A 25,125-nucleotide genomic window follows, 5' to 3' on the forward strand; every position below is an offset into this window, starting at 1 on the left:
TCCATGAATTACTAGTTCTCCTTATAAAACTCCATGTCTCTAGTCTAGATCATCTGAAACATCATGGATCCTGCAATTATTTACTTATGATATTTACTTAGTAACTTTAATTGCTGTAGGATCACTCAAATAAAGAAAATATTTCCTTTCAGATCCAGATCAAGGTCCAAGATCATAATTAATTTTGACTGGAACAGAACAATAGGTGTTTTTAGAAATAACGTGAAATCTTATCTACGTTGGTCCTTCCCAAGGGAAATTAATACAAAGAAATTAAAAAAAAAAAGAAAGAAAAGAAAAGAAAGAAAGGATGGATGGGTAATAGTGTATTCTGGGCAATGAAATCTGTTCTCTTATGACCAGAAAAATTTTGCTCATTTGATTGATCTTATGATTGCTTCAGTCTATAACCAAATTAAGCAAATAGGCCGATACCATGCTTATGACAGACATAAAATCTTTACCTTTGTACATTTGTAAACTGTTTGTTTTTGGTGATATGGAACACCATATCATTTTATGGAGTGATAAAAATCTGTATTTGAAAAAAAATAGTGACCAATACTACATATAACATGAAACAAAATTTACAATAGATTAAATTATAAAGAACTTTGTTTTCTAAAAAATAGAATGGAAATGATGCAGCAAAAATAGATTATTTCAAAGAAAATCTCTTTCACTTCCAAAAACCTAACCTATTTGTTTTAAAAAGTTGAAATGAAATTTGCTTGCAGGTGGTAACTCTTCAAAACAAAAGCACAATCGGACAGAATAAACATGCATTTATTATCAAAATGTGGATGTACAGGTTGGAAAACACCATAAATGTTTGAAATTTTGGCTGCTGTTTAAAAGAAAAGAATTTAATGTTAGCAATATTTTGAATAAAGTAGGTTTCTTTCTATTCAAGATATTTTCATCCAGGATAGAGCCATGAAAACAGAGACATATGTAACTTTTTAACATTTTATAAGACCTAGCTATGGATATGAGCAAATTCTTAATATTTTTAACTCTCCTTACTAAGCTGCTTTTCAGCTCTGGCTCAGTCACTCTATTGTTACAAATAAAAAGGTCTTTCTTTGCCATGGTTACCATACATAACTAATGTATCTGATCCTGCATCCACTAATGTCACTAGCAAAACTTTGACTTGGCCATGGTGACATCTTTTACTACAGAGCAGAACACATGTTGTTAAAGAACAAAGTAAATACACTCACACTGCAACTTTTTCAAAGAGTTTCAGGTATTTAAATGAAATTATTCAGTGTTTGGTCTATTTGACACTACATTCTTGTATTTACATCATGTACATCTGTTATAAACTCAATAGCAGGTGCTTAGAAACAGCTGTGTCCAGCAGTTTCACAAAATTTCAGACTGGACCATTTCAATTAACAGAGAGATTGGGGGTAATGATAAAGCCTTCAAGATAAAGAAGGCCCCAGTACAACGTTGTCTTTTGCAAATATCCAGGAATGTAGCAATCTCTGAGAGGCTGCCTAATGAATTGTTTCAAGTTTTCTTCCAGGATTTTGAAAACAAAAGTTACACTTACTTAAAAAACTGTGTTTTGCTGCTGATGGTCATTTTTCCAGTGGCAGAGTCAAGATGAGAACAGAGTTGTATGTGGAAAATCTCAGCCAGTGTGTTGTGTGGGTTTGTCCTTGGCCAGGGATCCTGTTTTTGAGGGCTGGGTGCAGAAGAAGGGGTGTGCAGAGCGGAGCCTCCGTGGCCCTGGCGGTGTGTGCGGGGCTGTGGCTCACTAACTGCTGCAGCCTCTGGTGCAGCCGTGTCCCAGCAAATTGTTGTTCCGCCCGTCTTGGAGCTTCTCGTGGCTCTGAAGAGATGCTCTGCTGTCAATGCTGGAAGTCTGGCCACTTTGATCCTGCTGTCTTCTTAATCTGCCCGAAGTTAAAAACATTGATAGAGCTGTCATGCACAGGTAGCTGTATGGGAAGGACAGCTGCTGCCTGACCTGTGGATAGCCACGTACTCCTGGGTATAGAACAGATTCCTGCACCATTTCACCTGTATCAACTGCTTGAATTTTATAGCTGCCATTTACCATAAACACTCATGATTGCTTCTCCCTAAATATATGCAATTAGGTCTTGGACAAGTCCTGCTCTCCTTACAGCCTACCGTAAAGAGCCAGCAGTGGAGAGTGTTTCCTGTGGCTTCAGCAGCTCTGCTCAGACTGTAACTTGGTAAAACCTCCAGGCAGCTGGAGGCTGATGAAAGCTGTTGACTGGGCACACAACAGCTACTCCCCTCTGTTGTCCTACCAAATTATCAGTAACCTTCATCAATAAAAGAGAAAAAATTAAATGAGAGTACTTTCAGTGTTCCTCTTATTACTTTCATGTTATCAGAGCCTCATGAGTGGTTTCAAGGAACAACAGCAACAAAACCCTGTATTTAAAGACTGCAAAGTTATCTTCTCTTGACATCATTTTCTAGAAAACAGCCCTAGAAGCACCTGCTGACCCCACCAATTGTGTTATCAAAGAGCTTCTCAGCATTTCTGCTCAACAGCAAACTCTGTGATTTTACTGTGATTTATGTCATATTCAGTATTTTCCTCCAAACATTGTGTAAATACTTTCAGGAAAGATTCATGGGGAAGCTATGTGGTGGGAACCTTTTTTTTTTTTTGAAACATGAACAGCTACTATTTTGAAGGATTTTTTTCTCTGACTGTTTCTTTTCTAAAAATGGGAAATAGTATTCCTGAAAAAGGCACCAAGACTTGGCACCAGAGACATTACAGAAGAGCTCTTTGGTACAGCAATTATAAAAGGTATATATGCTATACTGAAGAAAAAAAAAACAAATCCAACTTTTCAAGTGATATAGAATACCTAGAAAATAGTCATTAAAGGAAAAGTATGCAAAAATCAAATTTAAAGGGTCAATTTCAAAGTCTTAAATACTCCCAGGTGGTGTAAGCAATATGGAGACACCATACTGAACACTCATAAGAGAATGTGATGGGACATGAAAATACTGTAATTAAACAGATGAATAGAGGAGGCTATTAAAGCAAAAAATATGGGAACACTGTGTAAAAGAGCAGACACATTAAATGAAAAGCTTTAAGGCAGACTGAAAACAAGAAATTAGAGGAACAAATTGCCAAAAGCATTTTTGGTGAATTTTTTCAAGTGCACCAGAAATTCAATGGATACCATTGAGTCTATAGGTCAATGAATGAGTGAATTATTAGAGGATAGCACAGAAAATAGGAGTCCCAGGCTGAAATGCTGAAGAATTATCTTCACCAATGTTCATGACAAATGAGCTTTGGAAGATTCCTTTCCTTATGAGAAATTTGTCCATTGTCTCCAGTTAAAACATCAGTGAAACAGCTTTGGAACCAGTTACTTAAATTAATATTGACAAAGCATCAAGACAATGGATTTTCACCCAAGGACTCTAAGAAAATTATAATTTTTGCACAGCTGAATTGAGAATGTAACTCACTCTTCAAACTGTCTTGGCACCATGGAAGACAGCAGATGTGAAGACTTTGGTTGTTTGTTGGTTTGGAGTGGGTTTTGTTTGCTTGTTGGTTTGGGCTTTTTTAAAAAGATCTTCAAAAAAAGATCCAAGAGTCTACCAGAACAATAGAGTTTGGCTGGAGACTTGAAACATCTCAGGATCTGAGCTACTGGTACAAGACTAATGTATTTGTAGGCATCAAGAGAAAAGACTGCAGTGCTTGGAAACTCATGTTGCAAAATGTGGGTAGCAAACCTTGCAAACTGCTAAATAGTGCAGTGAGAAAAATTTTGGCTCTGTCTGAGGAATCATTGCATTGGTCTAAGACATGCAAGTGCTTTCTCCCTGGAATTGTGTATTTCCTTTGTATGTAAAATGCTGAAAAAGAAGGCATTTACTGCACTGTTCAGTTTAAAAGGAAAGTAAGAATCCTCTCAATAACAACATGAAGCAAGAAAACACCAATTTTTAAAATTTATGTTGAAAACCTCTCAAACTGGCACAAAGGCAGAATGCATGTAAGGAGAACAGTGGAAAAAGGAGAGAAATAAATCCCATGCTGAGTTCAAAAGATATCTCTGGCCAGCCTCAATTTTTTCAGTCTCTACAGAGGTGGTTAATAATGCTTATTTATTTCCATTATTTTCTTTTATCATGTTCCTACTTGCCAGGTCTGCTATTGAAACAGAATATGGGGATTTGGAAGTGCTAAAGAAATATGTTGTTTTAGCACTGCTTCACTGTGTTCCCTTTTCAGACATTATCTTTCTCTGTATCTTGATTCACTACATATATTTCAAACTCAATGCAAGCAATAGGTTATTAACCTGCTGATGAGGTAAAAAATTAACTGCTATTTAACTCTTTCATAATTTATCAATCACTTTATTCAGTTATTAAAATTGCATTAAGGGTTTCACTCTAGGGGTTTAGTTATTGTGGGCACACAAAAACCTGCTTGCCAGTGTACTCTTGGGGCTGGGAAACTGGACTAAGAACCAGGAGATGCTGATTCTGTTTCCACCTCTGTCACCCTTTGGACAAATTGCAGCACTTTTCTGTGTCTCAGCTTCTCTCATCAGATGTCAAGGCAGCTGCTGTCAAGAATGATGGAAGCTGAGAACTCTAAGTACTGCTCTGTGTCTCACAGGTCTGAATGAAACAAGGAATTACACTCTGGTGTCTGTGATAATTAGAAAAGAAGGTGGCATGCATAATCAACCAAAATGTAATTATACTGAATGTATAATTATGCATGTATGCATTATTGAATATATAAAAATACAAAAGTAAAAAGAACAGGCTGGCTAAAAGCTAGCATGGAAAATAAAATATTGAACAGAAAAAGACTGCAACAACTACAGCAGGTCAGAATGAAAATCACAAACATCTAATGAAAGCCAGTAGGAAACTTGGGACCACCAGGGAATTGCTTACAGCTCAGCTTTGTTCTCTAGATGAAGAAGAATATTGAAGTTTGTCTTTAGGCTGCATAGTAGGATAAGTTCAATGACAAAGAATGAAAAGTTGCCTATTCAACATAACTGTCAAAATTGCAGATTTGCTAAGACTAAGCCCTCCTCCCAAAGCACTGCAGTTTCAGAAAAAATAAAATAAGGCAATTGGTTTGTATTTCTCTCTAGCTCAAAACTGCAGAATCAGGTGAAGACACAAAGAAATGTGTGTGCATGGTCTCCTCAGTTAAAATATTGGAAAGTTACAGAAGTGTAATTTCTCTCTTTTTGGTGTATTCTTGATTCCTTGGTGTCAAACCCAGAGCACTTTTCTGTCAGATGTTCAAAGCTTTTAAAAAATTGAGTACCTTGACATGTTTCCTGTAATCATGGCAAAATAAATGCAGTCTGGGCCAATCTGTTCAAAAATGACAACAGTGCAATAAATCATTTGTAGGAAGCTGCTCTCCAGTGAATGACTTATCTTTTAAGCTGATGCAGCTACAGGCTGTGATAGCTTTATAAAGGCCCAGGGAGAATGAATGGATTGATGGAGACTTTGTGGTGGATCTAAAGCAGGTACCTGTTCCTGTGCTGAAAAATGTTAACTAAGAATAAATAATAAAATGTCCAGCTATGGATGAAAATGTGAACAAGCGGTTCTAGTGGATATAATCATATGGAACAAAAAAAGCCTGCAGGGGAAAGAGGATGAAAATGAGTTTGAACCGTGTCTGTTACATTTATTCCATGACAGTTCTGTACAGATATGTAAGTAGTCTCAGAGGCAATTATGCTGGGAACTGAGTGATTCTGCTGAACCAACAAAGAGTTTTCCTTCTCTTCACCACTGAGCCATGCAGTATTGATAGTGTGTGACACTGAATGTTGCACAGACTCCTCTCCAGCAGCGAGGAAGAGAGAGGCTGTACCAGCCACTACAGGAATGCTTCAAGAGCAGTAACTGAACCTCCAGTCAAGTCCTGGCTGTGTCTGGGAGCCTGTGTGAGCCATGAATTGGTTTTTAAGGTTCTTATTTTCTCAATACTCAGATATCATAGTAGCATTCCTGCGGCATTGATTTCTGATGCTGGATCTTGAATCTGATATCAGTCAGTGGAAGGGAATTCAGAGGAGAGGGAAAAATTCTAGGTCCAAAACCACTATAGCAGTACAGAGCACTGGCATCAGGCATTGCAAAGTGTAGTTGCTGTGTTTGAGGGCCGTGTGGAGGCTGTCACACTGCCTGTCCCTCCTGGCTGCTTGCTCGGTGAGTGGTGTCACCTCTGTGCAGCTGAAGCATCCCTCAGTGGGTCTTGCCAGGCTGTCAGGATGAAACTGAAGCCTCACAAATGCAAGGAGTTGTTTCAAATGGTGTGCCTGCTCTCAGCAGCCATGAGAGGACAAAAGAGACCTTCTACTGACAAAAGAGACCTCAAGCCAGGCAGAGCTGTCCCCCCTGAGACTCCCACACCACCACATACTAAAGGAAAGATTTTATTCTGAAAAATCTGCAAGTGAGTTTGCCAATGTTGCAAATCAAGTGTCCTGAGTGTGGAGAAAGCAGAGCAGTCTGAATGGGCAGTGGATTTGCTTTGCCATTTCTAGATTTAGGATTTTACCTTGGTTTCTTGGTGCTTCACTTTGCTAGAGAAAACAGAGGCTTTTGCTTTTGGTCTGGGGTAAAGAAGAATGTAATAAAATGAATTTTAGAAACTAGTTTTATTGTATGAAACAAAAGCCTATTAATGAAAACTTTTACATCCCTTGGGATAAGTCCTGAGGAACAGATAAACCTGTGGAATATTTATCCAAGTTATTCTTCACAAGGGATGGGTACTGAGATCAGAACAGATGAGGCTTGTCTGTGTTGACTTTTTGAAATTCATGGATCCTGAAGGACAGTTTGCTAAATAGTCAGAAACCCATCTCAGCTGTATGATTTAACAGCAACACAGAAGTAATGCTGATGCCTTGTGCAGATGGCCTTGCTGTGAAGGTAATTCTGAACATGTTGGAATCAGAGCAAAAAAAATGACTGTGTCATGAGGAATGACCGTGCTCCGGAAGGAACTATTGCATCTCCGTGTCTCTGACCATGTCATGTGTTTTGTCTACTGCACCACAGATAGAGAAATCACAAGGGGATTAAAAAAACCCCCCAAAACAGTAAATGTCCTAATGTCCAAATCCCATATTTTTAGAATTAGTTAGCAAATAACATGACACAAGAAACATTTCATTCTCACTAGAAAAGATCTAGCAATGACATTTTGTGAAGGATTTAAAAGAAGCTGGAAAGAGACAAAGTCACTATTTTTTATATCTCAGACACAGAAAATAGAAACCTGGAAGTTATGCCATATAACTTAAATTGTTGAATATTATCACATTGAAAAATTTTCATCCAAATAATTTTTACATATGATATAATTCTGTAGAGGGACTTCATAAAATAAGAAGATCCCAACAGCAGCAATCTCTCACAGGGATCCTGTCAGAACTGGGGACACCCAGAGTGTCCAGCCAAGATGGGAGCAAGTTGCTAAGATAGCCAAGGATGGAGTAAGAGATATCTTGATGCTGAGGGCAGGCAAGGTCTCAGTTTGGTACCCACTGTTCTTTCCCACTCTTTGTTTCTAATTTTAATTTTAGTTTATATTCTGTGTGGTATTGATGCATCCAAATTTGTATACAAACATAGCAAAAAAATGCCTGGAATAATAAATCACAAGTGATCAACACAATTTCTTCCTCAAACTGGTGACTCTTTAACTATTCCCATACCACCACTGCCTGTCCCTGAACACAAGTAATTTGTTTGGCTGATAACTAAGCACTTTAACCAAATGGTCTGGAAATTGTTCACTAAGGAAATGGAAGTAGTTAGCAGCTGCTCATTGAAACTGGATCAAGGTTTGGTTCTACACAAAAGAAAGATGGAATTATAAACCCAAAGAGTTTGTAACACTTCTGGCAGTCTGGAGCTCCACAAACTATATCCCCACCCATCTCCTTTATTTCCAGTCAAAAGGTATAAAAAGGAAGTCTTAATGGGACTTTGGAGTCTAACTGTGGCAGTAAGATTTGCTTATTGTGGAGTACAGACTATACTCCTGTGTTGCTCACATTTTTAAGTGGTTTTATGCAGAGAAACGTGTGCTAGAAAGAACAGAAGTATTTGGACTGTGAGGATTCAAGAGGACTCACACCGGGTGTGATAAAAATTATAACCACAAAGCTGCTGGGTAGCTTGAACTTTACATGTTCATAACCCTCATGGAAAGGGATATGTTTTGGTTTACATCTCAGTCCTAAATAATAAGTGTTCAGTGGTCAGTAGGTGGTTGACAGGTGGAAATTAACAATGTTGGTCATACCAGCTCATATCCTGCATCAGCTCAGCCAGCAGCTCCTAAAAGACTCTTTTCCCTTGGCTTGGCACTGAGGAAAAATGTTCATAGCACCCATCATCTCTCAAGTTTTAGCCATAAGAAGAGTCACTTCCCCAAAGTCATGCAAAACCCGATCATTTATAAAACCCCTGTCTAAGTTTTATAGCAGCTCATGTGCTTCAGTAAAGCAGACATATTGCAAAAACAGGGCAAGATTTTGGCAGTAAAATGTAGGTCCTGAAGCACACACACATCTTTTCAAAAATAATGGGCTGTATGCATGTGTACCTCACACTCCATCCTGAAAACTTCAGCCATTATTTTTCTGCCATCATTTTAATATCAAGTGCAGGCAATGACTGTGGAAATAGTGATAACAGAGCATGACTTCTGTGACAATAAGCAGCTTGGCTTGTCATCTGCTTTCCTCTGTCGGGAATAAGAATGGACTTTGATACACAGTCACTTAATAATTTTCTGCCTGCATGTTTTAAGGTTTCTCTTATAAATTGGTCCTTGCTGTGTTCTATTTCTGTGAAAATGGAAGAAGCTGGCAGTATTTTACAACTGTAAATGAGTGTCACTCTTTCTCTTACATCTCCTTTATTCTGCTCATTTATTCTCTTCTGCCAGGTTTCCATTCAACTATATCTTTTAGTGAAAAGGTGAAATAAAGAAGAAGTGAGCAAGGGACCCTGATCAAGTTATTTTTTAACTGAATAAGCATATTGAAAAGAGTATGTTTACATTTTAAAATTAAATATCCAGAAAATTTATCATAAATTTGTCTGAAAATTCCTAGGTTTGCTTTGTTTCTTAAAAAGTTAGCAAAAAGGAGCCTATGAGTTGATCAGAAATTTAGACAATTTACTTAATTTACACTTTCATTCATAAAGAAGAAAATAATAACTTTACTCAGTGCAAACCTTAAGGAATAGAGTCAAGTTTGTCCAAATATGATGAAATTCCCCAATTTGAGAAGATGTGCTCTAATTTCATAACAACATATAGCAGAAATAGTTAATCCTGCTTAAATTACCTGGTAACCTGAACATCTCACAATTTATTCATCCACTTCCTATTCCCCAGTGGTACCCAGGAGAGCTCTCATGACAGGCAGCAAATAGAGCAGTGCATGGGAAGGTAATTCTGTATTTTAGACATTGGTTCCATTTGTTCCTGAAGGTGAGGATCAATGCATGGGAGCTGAGTGAGTGGCACAGACTGCCTCACATCCTTATGGCTAATCTCTGATCTGCAAACCAGAGCTGTTGTGTTCCAGCTGCTTGTTGGGCAGTCTTTGGTTATGATAACCCCTGAAATATGAAGGGATTTGCTTCAGAGAGTGATTTTGGCCTGGGAAAAATTATGCCAGGGATGACACTAACAATGGAGCTGTATGGAAGACTGCCTGTACTCTAACTGAAAAATTGGTAGAAAACAGCAGTGAAGGTGGAAAATGCAGGAGAAGGCAAAAAAAAAAAAAAGAGTAGAAATGGAAGAAGGAGAGTTAAACCCTTTAAAAATGAGGAAGGATTCAAAAGAGTCCCAACTGTGGAAATCTAGTTAATTAAACTAAGTAATTATATGGCTAATTAAAAATATCTCAAAAGACAGCTTATGTAGCTAATGTCTTTTTTGGTTTGTTTATTAAAAATTCTTCTTTACACCTAGCAGAGGAGCAGAAAGCATGGGAGAGTTAATAGTGAGCTTTTCTTCAGTTTCTGCACAGAGTGATCTCAGAATTCTTTTCAGGAAAACAGAAATCACTGAAAAGTGTATGAATTTTCTAAGCATTTCTGAGTAAACAACAGAGACACAATCTTGCTCTGTGCCCAAGGAAGCTTGGAGCAGACCAGGGCAGAATCAAGATGATGCTGAAGCAGAGAAAACACTCATCACTCATCACTCAGTAAAATCAGAGTCACACAACTCCAAAGTGAAAATCTGTAAACTTAGATAATTTCCCCTTGATCTGGAGTTTGTGCAGAGAACCAGTGTGTGCAGAGCAGCTTGAAATGGAACACAATCCTCCCTGCTGTCCGTGTTACAGCAGGTGTGTGTTTGGGAAACCTGGGTCCAAGCAGTAACTCCATCTAACCACTAGCCAGGAGTGGATGTCGTGAATCTTTGGCACTTCCTTGCTAATGTTTACAGTTATGGCTTGCTTATTCTTGGTCCCCTGCTCCCATGGCTATGGACATACACTCAAGTGCATCTGGCCCACAAATGAAGTTTTGTGCTGCATGAGATGCCCTTGACTACCTGAGGCAGAGAGGGTGGTCAGACCACAGAGCACCTGTGCCTGCAGAACTGACATTTAGAAATTATCTGAGTGCACCAATGTGGGATGGATTTTATACCAGCTAACTGCAGACAACTGAAAGTTTAGTTCATGCTCTCTCCAGGGTAAATAGAGTCACCAACCTGGATTAATTTCTTCAGGTTTAAGCTATCTAATGTATGTGTCACAGATCAATCTGGGGAAATACAAGTCTCTCCTCACTGAGTACTAAAGGAGCTTAAACTAAAGAAATTACTTTTAGATATATTAATTTGAATGGATACAGGCTTGTTGCATCTCTAGAAAAACATATATGCCTTCCCTGTTTGAGAAACAGCTTCAAGGCCCTTCCTGTTTAGTGGCTTTGCAAGCTCACCACGGACTGCACTGCTTAACAGAGCCAATTTACTTCTGGATTAGAGCAAATTTGCACCCACACAGTGCAGGCGTGCAGAAATTGAATGGTCCCATCAGTCTGTAACACAGCACATGGTAATAAACTCTGCCAAGAGCTGGGTAATGAAATCATTGATGAGAATAGGGGTGCCATTGCCTGTTCATCCATGCAGACATGCCTGTAGCATATTCAGGCTCTGGCTGTGCCAGCAGCAGCTTTTCTGCATGACTTGGCCTATATCTTGAAAAATACTTTGTCATCTAATTCCCATTAATTTCAGATATCTCTGAAAAACCTTGTGTACAGCCTGTGGGGTAGGAGTTGCTCTGTGTCTAACCACTATTTAAGTCAGTTTGTCTTTGACCTGGAACATGCTCTCTTGGTACCAATTGCTTTGACAGAAACAGTCAGAATCTCAGGTGTGTTTTCCTAATACACTGTGATGTATGTGTCTCGATTGCTCAGTACACTACCAAGTCATTATTCAAATAAATATATTTTAACTCCATTTAAATTTAAATTAATGATATTCAGATAAAAAGTTATGTTTTATTACAGCTGAATGTGAAAAGTAAAATTTGGGGGGCAGTATCCCCATGGTAGCACACATGTCTTCTTTTACCACCTTCACTCATGGCATTTACTCCCACCCTTTCCAAAAATCCTTGGGGAAATATTCTTAGAGTTTGGATAATTGATTCAGGCTGATGGCTTCTGCTGAGTAATTACACTCAGTAAATGGCTGTGAATATAATTTTCTATCAACCAGCAATTTATAATCAAACCTAGTGGGCTCAGGTGCACAGCGTGAGTGCCATGTGAAACACTGGTATGCAGAAGGCAAGTGAAGAATTGTACTGGGTGCTATAGTGTGTTGAACTGCACTGTCTTGAGATCTGAGGTTCATCCTGGGATTTGATAAAGCAAAATAAGAAAAGATATTAAGTAAATAAATGAAGACTTCAAATGGCGTGCAGTCATTTAAGAAAATGTGACTACACCCACTGATTAACACTAACATTAAAGCCAGGTTTAGATGAGTAAAATAGGTGTATCTTAGAAGTGGGCTATTGTCTGTTCAAGACCAGGTACATCCTAACCAATGTCTGTCTTGTTCAGCTACATTTTAAAATGTGAACAAGTTTTCTAGTTTAAAATGTTTGCAGATCCACATCTACAAGGAATAGGAAAGCAGCTATGAAATTTCCCAATAGTATACTGTGGTTTGGACTTTTTGGAATGAGAGTGAAAATATTTTCTTTCTAGTTAGCCAAAATCCAGTCTTAGGACTATAGGCAGCTGTGCACAAATAAGGATATTTCTCAGCAGTGTGGGCCAATCATCATTTTCAAAGAAGATATTAATTTCCTAGCCTGCCTTTAGTGTGTATCCTGCAGGATGTAGCCTCACCTTTTTGTTCAGCTACATGCAGATGGATAGATCACATGGAGGTCAAGGGACCCACTCTGTAGCAGTTCATGGAGAAATGCAGTCTGCAGTGTGAGGAAGCTCACATTGGAGCAGGGGAGGAGTGTGAGGGGGAAGCAGCAGCAGAGACAACATATAGTGAACTGTAAACATAAGTATTTACACATTCCTTCTAAGGAACATCTTTGATGGACGTTTCACATGACCAGTGTGACTGAGAAGGTGATAACTTAGTTATCTAATCCCTGGTCATTGTCAAAAATCTATAAATACTGGAGTCAGAAAATAAAGTTACTTCTTTTCCTGTTATACCATTGGGACGTGTCCGTGTGAATCATTCCATGTCCTTTAGCGACACACACATACTTGCATATATGCAATACATGCATACTTGTATATATGTACATTTATTGTTCAACCCCTGTACTATTGTGAAGACTTTATGAAAATGGAAACCTTGTAAGCTGTGAGAAGCCATAAATGCACATACCCAGCAATTCCACCTAACAGAGATTCCCCTCTCTCGCAGTGGCCCATTTCAGACACTAGTGCATGCTGTCCAAGAATAAGCTGAATGGAGACAAATGTCTGCTGTGGCATATTCCCCTCACTTCTGATATTTCCAGATTTCCTGAACCAATGACTGCATCAGAAGACTCGCATCTCAAGAACCTTGATGGATTTTTTCCCATGAATTTCTTTCATCCTCTTCTGAATCTTTTTATATGTTTAACATCCAAATTACCACTCAGCAACATGCTACATTTCACAGAAATGAATGGTTTGTTTTATTATAAACCTACAGCCTGATAACTTTGTGAGCTTGGGTTACCACAAATATTGAATAATCATTGCTTAGTCATCTTCTCAATAAGTTTCAGAATATGTTATTATTTTTCCCATTTCTGTCTTTTCAGTTTCCACTCTGAATGTAAATTAGTTCAAGTTTTTTAAACTCTTCAACATGACCTGTATCACCCCCCTCACCAGTCCTGTTTTTCTTGAAACCTTTCTAAGTCCTTTTAAATCTTTTTGGAGATAAGGAAGCAGAGCTGTACACAGAATGGAAGATGCAGGTATATGTATATGAACATATATTTATCTATAGCTGTTTTTTGCAGGAACATATCTATACCTTTTAGTCTTCCACTAAGCATTGTGCTATCCACAGTCTTTTCAAGCTCTCTCTCCTTAAAAACTGAAGCTAATTTTGAGTCTATTATCCTAAAGGCTAAATTTAGATATTCTTATTCCGACTGTATTTGCGTTTATCAGTGATGAATTTGAGCTGCTATTTTCTTACCCTGCAACTCAGAACCATGGCTATCATTATCTACTGGATTAGTTGTGACTATTCTGGTATCAAAAGTGAACTTTGTGACCTCGCCATTCACCTTCCTTTCCAACTCATCTATGAAAGTATTCAACAGACACGTGGACATCAGAGTGACTGGCAGTAGTAATGTTATCTCATTACTGGCATTGCTTCAGCAACTGGCCACACATTGCTTTCTTAAACAGGACAAGGAGTTCAGTCTTCATGACTCAGTTTATGGAGCCTCATAACAAGTGAAAATGTGTGTTAGTGTGGGACATAAAAAGAGATGAAGGTGATTACCTCATGGAGGTAATTCCCTTTGGCAATGGAACAGTCATGACCTGTTATACATCTTTTATTTATCACAGATATTATTTGTCCCCTGTAACCTGCTTAAAAAAGTAAAATATTTGGTACTCAGAATTATACAGTTGTGCTTTCCCTCCAAAGTCTGAGATGTACAAATGAAGACTCCTCTTTCCTCTGCCTGTGAATTGACTTCCAATTTTTATGAGTTGTATTTGTGTTCAGTTCTCTGTGAATAGAAACTAATTTCTGGCCTCCAGTGCTGAGCATCTGCAGCTGTTTCCGTGATCCTTCCAGGACCACATTTCAAAGTGGAGAATGTGCTGACATATGCACCCCCATGCAACTTTCATTCCCAATGTTGGATGGGGAAGTGTAGCCATTATAATGATATCATTACTTGTTTGGAAAAACTTTGACCATTTTTATTGGAAGACTTTTAAAATGAGGTTCCAGACACTCATTACCCTTTGTGGTTTGTTTTTTTTTTCCCTCCATGAAACTGTGAAGTGAACAAATTACTGAAACAATGGCATTTGTATGACCACTCCTTTCCCCAAAAAAAAGTGAATTTGAAGGTACACCTATAGAAAAATTACCAGTTTGGACTTGCTATGCTAAAACTTTTAGGTAACATGGCTCACTAAGAAGAGAGCGACATTTGGATTGATAATTCTAACCCAGTAATAATGGGCAGGAATCAGAGGCAGAAGTGAAAAAGCTCATGTGATCAAGCAACAGTTATTACTGCCCAAACACAAACCAGGTTCAATCACATTCAGAAAAGCATCTTTCCAATTGCAAGAGCAATCTCCAAAAGCAGACATTTCCATTACAAAAGGGAGAAGAAAGGTTCAGTGAAGAGCAGTGCAACCAGTAGAAATGTTCAGAAAGAAATGGATTTGAAGTGAATTAAGGCCAGCAGAAGGGGCAAGAAAAGGACTGCAGTCTTATCCAAAAAGCATTCAGATATTAGAAGGATTATGATAAATATCTCCAGAGACAGTAAGTGACATAAAAGACATATTATGAAAAATACATTCAATGAAGTACACTACAAATCATTATGAATATTCAATTTCAATCAAACTAAAATGAAAGAGAGTACTCAGGGACTCTGGATTTGAATCTGAAAAGACAATTAAAAGAAAAGAAAAAGAACTAAAATGAGAGAGATAATAAATATTATTTTATTAAAAAATGCAGAGAATATTAAGTAGGCTTTTCACCTACAATATGGAAAAAATCAGACAACAGGATTTTATGCATCTTAATATGCTTAAAATATGATCCCTCAAGTTTTGCTGTTTATTCTGGGAACAGAGATCTGTATGTTTACCTCGAGCTGTTCAGGATCATTTATAAGAGAACTAAATATGCTCAAATGGTAGGAATGATAGCAGGAAAAGTGAGAGTAATGCAATTTGTGGCAGATTTTTTAGTGTGGTAGCATTGAACAAATACTGAGAAGAGGAATAAGGTGTATGAGTATCTTAGGACAGAGACAAGTCTGTTCAGATCACTGGGACCAGACAGCTGAATATCATAACAATGATATTGAAGCATATTAGTATTAAGTAAAAAAATCTCATAGTAATGTTTTGGAAGTTTTTACTGAAATTATTAAAAACATAGATATTTTCCTAATCAGTTCATTGCATTTATTAAAACAGTTTTGCAGAATTCTAACCAATTTTTATGTACATTGGATATATGAAAGACATATTCTACTCAGTAAAATGAGAATGTTTGATTTTGCTTTCTTTAGTAGGCTGAAAATTTTGATTAAATTTGTGAAGCTTCTAACTAAAAGATCATTCTGCCTGAGAAGAAAATAATTGTTGTGTTTTCTTCCTTGTCCTTTGTTTTCTCACATCTTTAATCTTAAAGGCATTTTCAGGGAGAAGAGGCTCAGGACCATAAAGGGTAAGAAATATTATTTCATTACAAGCAAATATTGGGTCTTTTTCTTAATTTCTGGTCATTTCAGGTTTTAGATATTCATAAAGAAATGTAGTTTTATGTGAAGATCTGTTTAGTGACAACAGCACAAAAACAGCAAAATAATCTGTGCTCAGATTTTTAATAAAGCTGCAAGCAGAGTGTGGCTTTATCTCTACAATCTCCTCCACCACAGACACATAGACAGAATTAAAAAAATAAAAAAAGAAAATGCAGCCAACAGCTTCTAAATGATATCAAATTCTTGAAAAATTGCTGGCAAGTCTATGAAAATACACATTAAGATACTGTAAAATGGTGCTGTGTTTCTGGATAGAATAAAATATGTATTCACAGAAATGGAATTAAAACCAAAATAAAATTATTTTGCCACAAAAAGGAGCCAAACAGATCCCTGAAACCTACTTCAGATAATATTTTCAAGCTAATCAGTGTGTGGACCATTTGTATATCAGAGTTTGTTTAGTTTATGTGTTCAAAACTAAGAGACTACACTGACACTTTTAAGAATAGAAAACTAATCCCACAAAAGGATTTTCCTGTTATTTTACTTTGGATCAGGACAGTGTGTGTCCCTCTCTTTAAGGTACTGGAAGATAAGGTCACCGTGGTCAGATGCCATACTCCCATGTCATATCAAAAGACACACACAAACACACACACACACACATGCATGCATGCATGCATTTTAATTTGTAGCTCACATCCACTGAAATATTCAACAAGATGCCCTCTGATCACGATGGTGTAAGGGACACAAATCTAATTTCTTTTGTTCACTGCTGAAAATCACTAACTTCATGTCATTGTCCATGAAACCCTGGCTTAAAACAGTCCTACAAATACCAGTTTTCCATTACTTAAGTACAGAAAGCAATACAATAAATAAAATGTGCACATTCTGTCTCTGTATTCATTAACTGAAACTTTTAATATACCTCAGTCTCTTCCACTATGTTTGAATTCTTTTTAGCACAGTGAGCTTTTTGTCTACCTCCCCCTGCTCCCCTTGCCTGCAGTCTAAGAGTTTCTGATAGTCTCCTGAGCTTCTTGACAAGAAAGCAAGTATGACACATTGCAAGATTTGCAGTGTCTGTTGCAGGACGAAAGACACACAGTGGAAAAGAGGCTCTACAGCGCAGAACTACCAGCAAGGCACCCAATAAAATCAGATTTTGCTTTTCATAGCAGATCTTTTACAAGTATTGGATTCCAAGATGTTGTGGAACTGGGAGGGTTAACACCAGAAAATTAACTACATATTAATACCTGAATTTATATTGCTCAGTTAGAAGCATCTGAATTTTTTCCTTGAATCCTTGTAGTCTGGGGAATCTAATTTTTTGCCTTGAAAGACATACTATTTTTTTTTTTCATTCTTTATTAGGATTTATGTAGTGTTCTGTGACACTGAAGTAAACTGAGCAGGAGGCTTAAGTGACAATAAAATTTAGATTTTTGCCACTGAATATAATGAAGATCTAAGGAAATACACAGATAGTTTCAACAGTTACTATGTAGAGGAACATGGAACATACCAAACATCTGGCTTCATTAATCTGAGATGAATTTAAAGCCCTGTTTGGGATCGGCACCTCACCTAATGATACAATCACATTTTAATAGGTATTTTATTTGTAGGAAAAATGGTTCATGTCTTTCAGCATCTACACTGTTCCTAAGAACTTGATGGGCTATGTGGCTTTGGAAACCCATGTAAGCACAGCCTCAGCCTCTACATCCAGTCCTGAGGGCACAGAGGTCTAAGGAAACGCGCCCTGAGTTCCTCTGGTGAACACTGTGTAGCTTCATCTGGTATGATGGTATCTGTGCCTGCCATTGCTAGTTTGTTCTCATTAACTTGAATTCACTTCACACTTCAAACATTTGACATCTGCTTTCCCCCTTCGTAACACCTTTTTCTTTGAAAAATATTGCAGAAGTCTCTCTGTGTCTTTCTTAAGCTATGATGCAATTTCAAAGAGAAATGGTTGTGATCTGGCTTTAGACAATGCAGGATCTGTGACAGGTCTATACTAAATATTCTTCCTTTACCTTCTCAAAGCCAATCAAGCAATGACCAAAACACATGCTTTTCTGATTGAAGTGCATGTGGTTCACCTTTTGTTTCCATTTTACTTGTACTCCATTTAAACTTTTTGATCTCTCACCAGCCTCTCAGAGTTCTTTATAGCTTGTGTTGTTACCGTAGTTGTGCAATATTAAACAAACAAAAAAAAATTCCTATGTGTAAAAAGATTTAAGAATAACACAGTAAAATCACAACAAGAGAAATTGTTCAAGGTAGTGAACACACCGATGAGATTTTGAATGTCTTACAAAGTCTGGTGTTCTAACTTCCAAAAATTGCTGGATATTGGATATGCTCCATATATTACTCTAAAGTAGGTGGGAGACTAATATCTGGAAATTAATTACTTGTATGTAGAGTTTCTACGAAACTTATTGAATTGATTAATCAATGTAATATTTTTCCAACCTTGCTATTATGATCTTAATAATTTTGATGTTTTGTGGGTTAAACTATAAATTTCAATATTCATTAGCTCTCATTTAGAGAATCCCCCAAGGAGCTGATTTGGTCTGGCTTCTCTTTTTTATGGCTTTTACAGAAACCAATGGCTTTCCTGTGCTAGAGATCATGCAAAATAATGTAAAGAATCTGCTGGACCTTCCTTTTCTGTCTAAGACATTGTAGTTTCTGTGAGCAGTCAGTATCAGTCACAGAAATGTCCCACAGACTAACAGGAGGAAAGGTATGGCATAATTTCCTTTGTGCTATTATGTGAACTGTGCAAAGCTGACTGTTCCTTTCTCAGTTTTAATTACAGCAACAGTAATTACCTGCATTGTATGCATTAAGTAAAATGCATAACCTTTTAATTAATTTTTTAACATTTCACAACTCTATTAGAAAGGCTTGCATATATAATTAAGTCAAATAAAACATGGAATACACTTGAATGAAATGTGATAATTTGACCAAAGACACAAACAACTCCATTGTTATGAATTGCATCTGCTAATACAAAAGGGTCCACAATTACTGCAACTTAGAGTCAGTAAATTACAAGAAATACAGTGCATTAATTGAGCCAGGAAGATTACTGATATCCTTGGGAGTCAGCTTGTGCTTCTGTCAACCCTGTCTGACCCTTACATTAGAAGTTCTTGCTTCATGTCTGGCATGGCTGTAATATTTAGCTTTGTTGAAATAGTTAATGTTGGAATAACTTTTTTTTAATAGTGGGGAAGTATGAACAGTTTTTCCAAGTCAGAACAGTGCCATTTATATCATTAAAATTTCATGAGTTATGACTTCCCTTGGTTTTATTTGAGTTGTGAAAAAGAAGTACCTTTTATTGTATTCCTCTGCTTAATTATTGACAGTTTCTCTGGTGAGTTTCAGTGGCATTTACCTTATATTTCTAACATACTTTCATCACAAGGTCTTCTGCTTGCTTGCAGGGATGCAAGAACTACAAAACCATCACATCAGAGACTATAAGAGGAAGAAATCAATGGAAATCCAGTCTTTTAGGCGCTGCTGTGATCATTAATCACCTTCCCTTACACTGGGAGAAAAAAAATAGCTCTCAATTTAATTTTAGTACTGAATGCTAAAGAGGCATTAAGAAATGCACTTACTTCTCTCTGTTGAATATGATGAATTCTTTCCTAACGGTTTCCAAGCACTGCTGCAGGTGTACGTTCTTTAAAAAACAGCATGAATAGGTTGATTAAAAAGATGAGAAATCATAGACAAAAATCACAACAACACAAACAACACTGAACAAAAAGGCTTATGAATGAATGCTATCAAGAGGCATTTCATAGACACATTAAACTGGGCTGTGATAGCACAATCAATCTCATTCTTTTGAAAGAAGTTCTCCACAAAGAATTCCTGAGGATTTTTACATCTGATAGCTCTAGGAAAAACAGCTTGCATGAACATTCAAAATCATTAGGAGTAGCAACGTACTTTATAAAACCTCACTGGAATGATAATTCAAGTCTGGAAATTATTAATAATCTGCTCACTACTCTTGACTGTTCATACAACGCATTTTTCTACATGGGACACATTAGTCAAGAGTGGAAGAGACAGCTTTAACATATTTATAAATAACAAGCCTTTTCACAGCATATTTTTCATTTTTGGTAGTAGTAGCAAATAAATACTCTTTGTAACTATTTGTCCATGTGTGGGAAGTGTTTTTCACAACTGGCAACACTTTTTCATACTTTAAATGAGCATCTGTGATAATCTTAAAAATTATTATAGCTTAAAGATGTTGTTACTGTTTGACTGAAAGAAATGGTTGCTTTTCATCTTGCTTTGGAAATGATTTATGCAATGTATAAAATGACAGATAGAGAAGCTGAGTCTATTTTCAGAGATGATAAAACAGAACTTAACTGAGTTTGCCTATTAGAGTGTAAACAAAATGCCACTGACTGCAGTCACAGACCCCATCTTACCAGTGGGCAGGTTTCCTTAGCTCTGTCTTTGGATTTGTTTTTGGCAAGTCGCTTTTTCTTTTTATGGAGAGGCTTGGACTCTAAAATCATTTCTTCAAGTTCAAATGTGGGATCACAGTTCAGTCTTCCTTTCTGGTACAAAAGGATTCAAAGTTACTCTTTGAAGCATCGTTGTGCTTTTTAATTTGCTTGGCAAGTGTTAACAGCAGTAATAATGAACCAGCTCCTCAATCACATCTGTAAAATGAAAGCTCTCTTTTTAGGCCTGGAGTGATGCTCAAAGTTTAAATAAGGGAGATAAGACAAAAATCATATTATAAAGCAATTATAAAGAGTTAGATCCTCTTCCTAGTTATAAACAGATACATTCCTAGAGTGACTAAAGTTATGTTACTCCATAAGAGAGATTAATCTGGCCCAGGGTCTTCATCAGAATATCAGTTAGTGCTATAGAGCATAAGTGACACTGGTAATAGTGCAGAAGAGATGAGGAGCACCCCTAAGACCTTGTTGAAATCTGATTTTCTGAAGTCCTGCAGTGGATTCATTTACTTAGATGCTGTCCATGAGAATAAAGGAAGGAGCAGGTCTGTTTCGGTTAGCAGCACTTATACAAAAAAGAGTTCACAGTATTATAGAATCCCAGGTTGGAAAGGATCTCAAGGATCACCTGGTCAAACTTTTCCGGTCAAAACCACAATCCCCAGTCTGAACAAGATAGCACAGCAACCTGTCCAGATGAATCTTAAGAGTCCAGTTTTAGGGAATCCACTGTTTTCATGGGCAGATTATTGAAATGGCTGATTGCTCTTGTGTGAAATTTTGCTCTTGTGTCCAACTGGAATCTTCCCAGGAGTAACTTGTACCCAGTACCCTTTATCTTTTCCATGTGACTCCCTGTAAAAAGGGAGTCTCAATCTTTATAGCTAACCTTTAAATAACGGGACATGGTGATAAGATCTCCCCTAATCCTTCTTTTCTCAAGGCTCTACAGCCCCAGTTCTCTCAGCCTTTTCTATTATGGGCTATTTCCCACTCCTCTGATCATCTCTGTGGCCCTTCTCTGGACCTTCTCCAGCCTGTCCACATCTTTTTTGTGTAGTGGGGACCAAAACTGAGCACAGTATTCCAGGTGTGGCCTAGCAAGTGCTGACTACTGTGTGGCAATGACTTCTTTATTTCTGCTGGTGATGCATTTGTTGATGCAACTCAACATCCCACTGGCTTTCTTTGCCATGGCAGCACCCTGGTCACTCACGTTGAGCTTGCTGTCCACCTGAACCTCCAGAGCTGCTGGAGTTGTTCCTCAGCTGGGTAGACTTCACCCTGTGCTACACCCCTGGGTTATGTTTTCCTAGATTTAAGACCTTACACTTGTTGAACTTCATAAGGTTCTTGTTAGGTCTTCCTGCAGGTAGTTCTCCCAAAGTGTCCACTTCCCCACTCAGTTTGTTATCATCAGTGGATTTCCTCAGGTACACTTGATCCCATCATCCACATCACTTGTTAAGGTGTTGAGCAGATCCATTATTGATCCCTGGGGGACCCCACTTGTGACAGGCTGCCAGTTTGAGAAGGAGCTGTTTTCCAGCTCCTCCAGGGTGCAGCCCATCAGCCAGCTCCCCATCCATGACATGGATCACTTTTCTATACCATAACACATAAATTTCTCAAAAAGGAGGTTGTGGGAAACTATATCAAAAGCCTTAGAGAAACCCAGGTAAATGAGAGCCACTTGCCCCATATCAACTGAGCAGGTTACTCTGTCATTGAATGTGATAAGGTTTGGAAAGTACCATTTGTCTTTGGTGAATCCTTCTTGGCTTTTCCCAGACAGGTGTTTCATTCCAATCTATTATTCTTTTTCTGTTCTATCCACTTTTTATAAAGGTTTTCCTTACCCATTACACACATTACTTAAATATTTTGGATTCTCCATAAAAAAATGTTATGTTAATTTGTGATGCTTGAAGCAAATTTTAAGATTCTTTGTTATATCAGGAGGTCCTTCACAAAAACAATTTGAATTGCGTAGTAGAAGATGTTAAAAGCAACCTGTTTTCCTCTGGGACTTCTGAGAGTTCAATCATACCCTTGTCACTGTCAAGGTGGAAGTACTAAAATAAGTTATGTATAAATGACAGATATTTTTAGTTACCAAAGACACTAAACATTACAATCACATCAGAAGCTACCTGTATAATTTGTGATGTCCTACAACGAAACATTTGGTTTAGAGATCTCCCTATCATTTTTATTCCTAGCAAATTTTGTATAGTCAGAGCTTAATATTTAGATATCTGATGCTTTTTCCTGCATATTATCCAGTCAGCTTTAGTAGAACATATTTGATTTTTATTACTGGCAGTTTACAGCTTTTTTATATTTATTAATAAATAAGTAATTCCTTAGATTTCATCAATATCAGTTCCTTCCCTGAGCATCCATAATCCATAATTTTTAGATTTGATTGAGTAGTTAAAAAATATATCACTTTAATTCAGAAGCTTTAAAAATAAAACAAATTATATTTTAAAAAAAACTAACAACAATTTATGACTCCAAGCTGAAAATGAAGAAACTAACTAAGCCATAAAGAAACACATGTGCCACTTAAATAAGAACTATGTTTATGGAATCAAACTATAAGGGAGACATTAAGCTATGGGACATTGCTCCCATGGGTCTCCCATGTGCTCTCCTAGCTGTAGAAGGCAGACAAGCTCCTGACAGTCATGGCAAGCTGTCAAAATTTATAAAATTCTGTGGTTTCAAATCACTCTGCAGTTCACAGGGTCCCAATTCACCTTCTCACCAAAGCCTGAAAAACAAGAAATATTTTGTTGTGTGGCCCCAATTTATCAGTGAACATTTTGCTGGTGCTACAAAGAGAATGTTCCTGGGAAATGTGTGACCAAACTTGGTCTCATGAAACAGCAAAGTTTCCATAAAAAGAAATGTTGGGCTAGAAAAGACACTTTGATTCTCACCTCAATGTTTTTCCTGACACACTCAATCGACCAGGTGGAACAAGCCCTGCAATATCAGACTATACACAGAAGAGTCTGGTAGAGTTTGTAATGGGACTTTGAGATTAATCTGGATAGATAAATGAAACATTTTACTCCTATTTCCTTTTAAATGTAGAATATTACTTTGCTTCACATATTACAGATTTCCCCTTCAGTTTTATAGATGCCTGCCAAAACACAAACGAAGTGAATTCAAATGTGGAAAGAAAATCTGTCTTTGCAGAGTCTGAGACTCTTGGAACCCCACATATGTTGTATCTTTGGGTGTGGGGAGCTGGATGTCCCTTATAAAGTACTCTGTTGTGAAATTTTCCACGTGCTGATAACTGGGGATTAAATTTTAGCTGGGAGTAGGAAGTGTAAACAATCGGTTGAGTTTTGCCCGAAAAGCCAGTCTACCCCTCTGATATCTTAAAGAGCAGCTCTAACTTCAAAAAAGGAAAAGAGGAAAGCCAGTCTCCTCTCATCTTGTAGATCCACACACCAGGAGAATGGAGTCCAACAGGCCAAGAAGGGCTTTGTTCTGCATTGCTTTTCTTGGGACAGCAACCTCAGTGTAGGGGGGACCCTGGCATGGAACAGCAATTATTCCAGCTGCATAGACATCAGGTGAAAGAGTCGTGGCCTGGTAGATATGACAATCATCTCTCCATGTCTCTTGCATGAGGATTGAGCTAAGAAGTGGAAGGAGGGACTTTCCCCACAGGTGAGCATTGCTCTGGAGAGCCTGTGAGAGGGACCTGCCTGCCTTTCCCTTCTCCTATTGTGCTTGTTACCTGCTGTGTTCCTGGTCTTTCTCCCAGTTCCCTGAGGGAGACGCTACTTACCCACCCACAGCTTTCTTCTCCTGCAGGATGTTACTTCCAGAGAGGATCTGGTCAGGTGCCAAGAAGCCCAGCAAATATGGAGAGCAGTATCTTGACAGCACACCTGGCTACCTTTGCCCCATTAGGCAATGCTCTCTCTTTAGCGTCTGAAGGGTTGGATCCTGTGCCCATCATGTTTGTCATGAACTCTAATGTGCACCTGGATGAAGTCAGGTTCTACCTATTCCACCTTCCTCATCTTTATTTACAGTTGCATTAAAAAAAACCAGAAACAAACCTTGGTATGCTACAAATATGTTGTTTGGACAATAATTACAGTGCAATATGACTGAAGAAAGTGAAGCAGCATATTAACTCCACAGTCATTGTTTTTTATTCATGGCACCCAAATATATTTTAACTTGAAAATTATCAAAAAGGAACTATACAGAAAATACCAACAAAATGGGACCACAGGAAAAAAGAAACCACAGATTCCCTCACAGAATAGGAACATTTTATTGTGAGAAACTGTCACAAAGGAAATAGGTCAGCCTTTTGGAACACTATGTTTTAAGTGAAAAAGTAACAGCATACTAGGATGTTAAAAAGTTTTCCAAATGTTATTCAAATGTCTAACTTTCACAGCCACAACAGTCTTCTTGGTATTCTTTGTCTCAGAATTAACTCTGGCAATCATTTACTCTAACAGCTGAAATGCAAAGTC

At 37.7% G+C, this 25,125-nt stretch overlaps 1 protein-coding gene across 1 annotated transcript in view; it reads right to left on the reverse strand.

Moving 5' to 3' along the window:
• Nucleotides 1–1,296: 1,296 nt before the first annotated feature.
• Nucleotides 1,297–25,125, reverse strand: part of STK32B (serine/threonine kinase 32B) — a 153,243-nt gene continuing 129,414 nt past the window's right edge. Inside the window, exons 10-12 of the mRNA XM_005517847.2 lie at nt 20,561–20,692; nt 19,724–19,788; nt 1,297–1,910 (exon numbers count right to left, since the gene is read on the reverse strand). Coding sequence (XP_005517904.1) covers nt 1,772–1,910; nt 19,724–19,788; nt 20,561–20,692 — 336 coding nt within the window. The 3' untranslated portion in view covers nt 1,297–1,771. The remainder of the gene's footprint in view (nt 1,911–19,723; nt 19,789–20,560; nt 20,693–25,125) is intronic.

The sequence above is a fragment of the Pseudopodoces humilis genome, chromosome 6 (genome assembly GCF_049639895.1).
Source record: "Pseudopodoces humilis isolate 2021_Gansu_Grassland_sample_001 chromosome 6, ASM4963989v1, whole genome shotgun sequence".
Lineage (NCBI taxonomy): Eukaryota > Metazoa > Chordata > Aves > Passeriformes > Paridae > Pseudopodoces > Pseudopodoces humilis.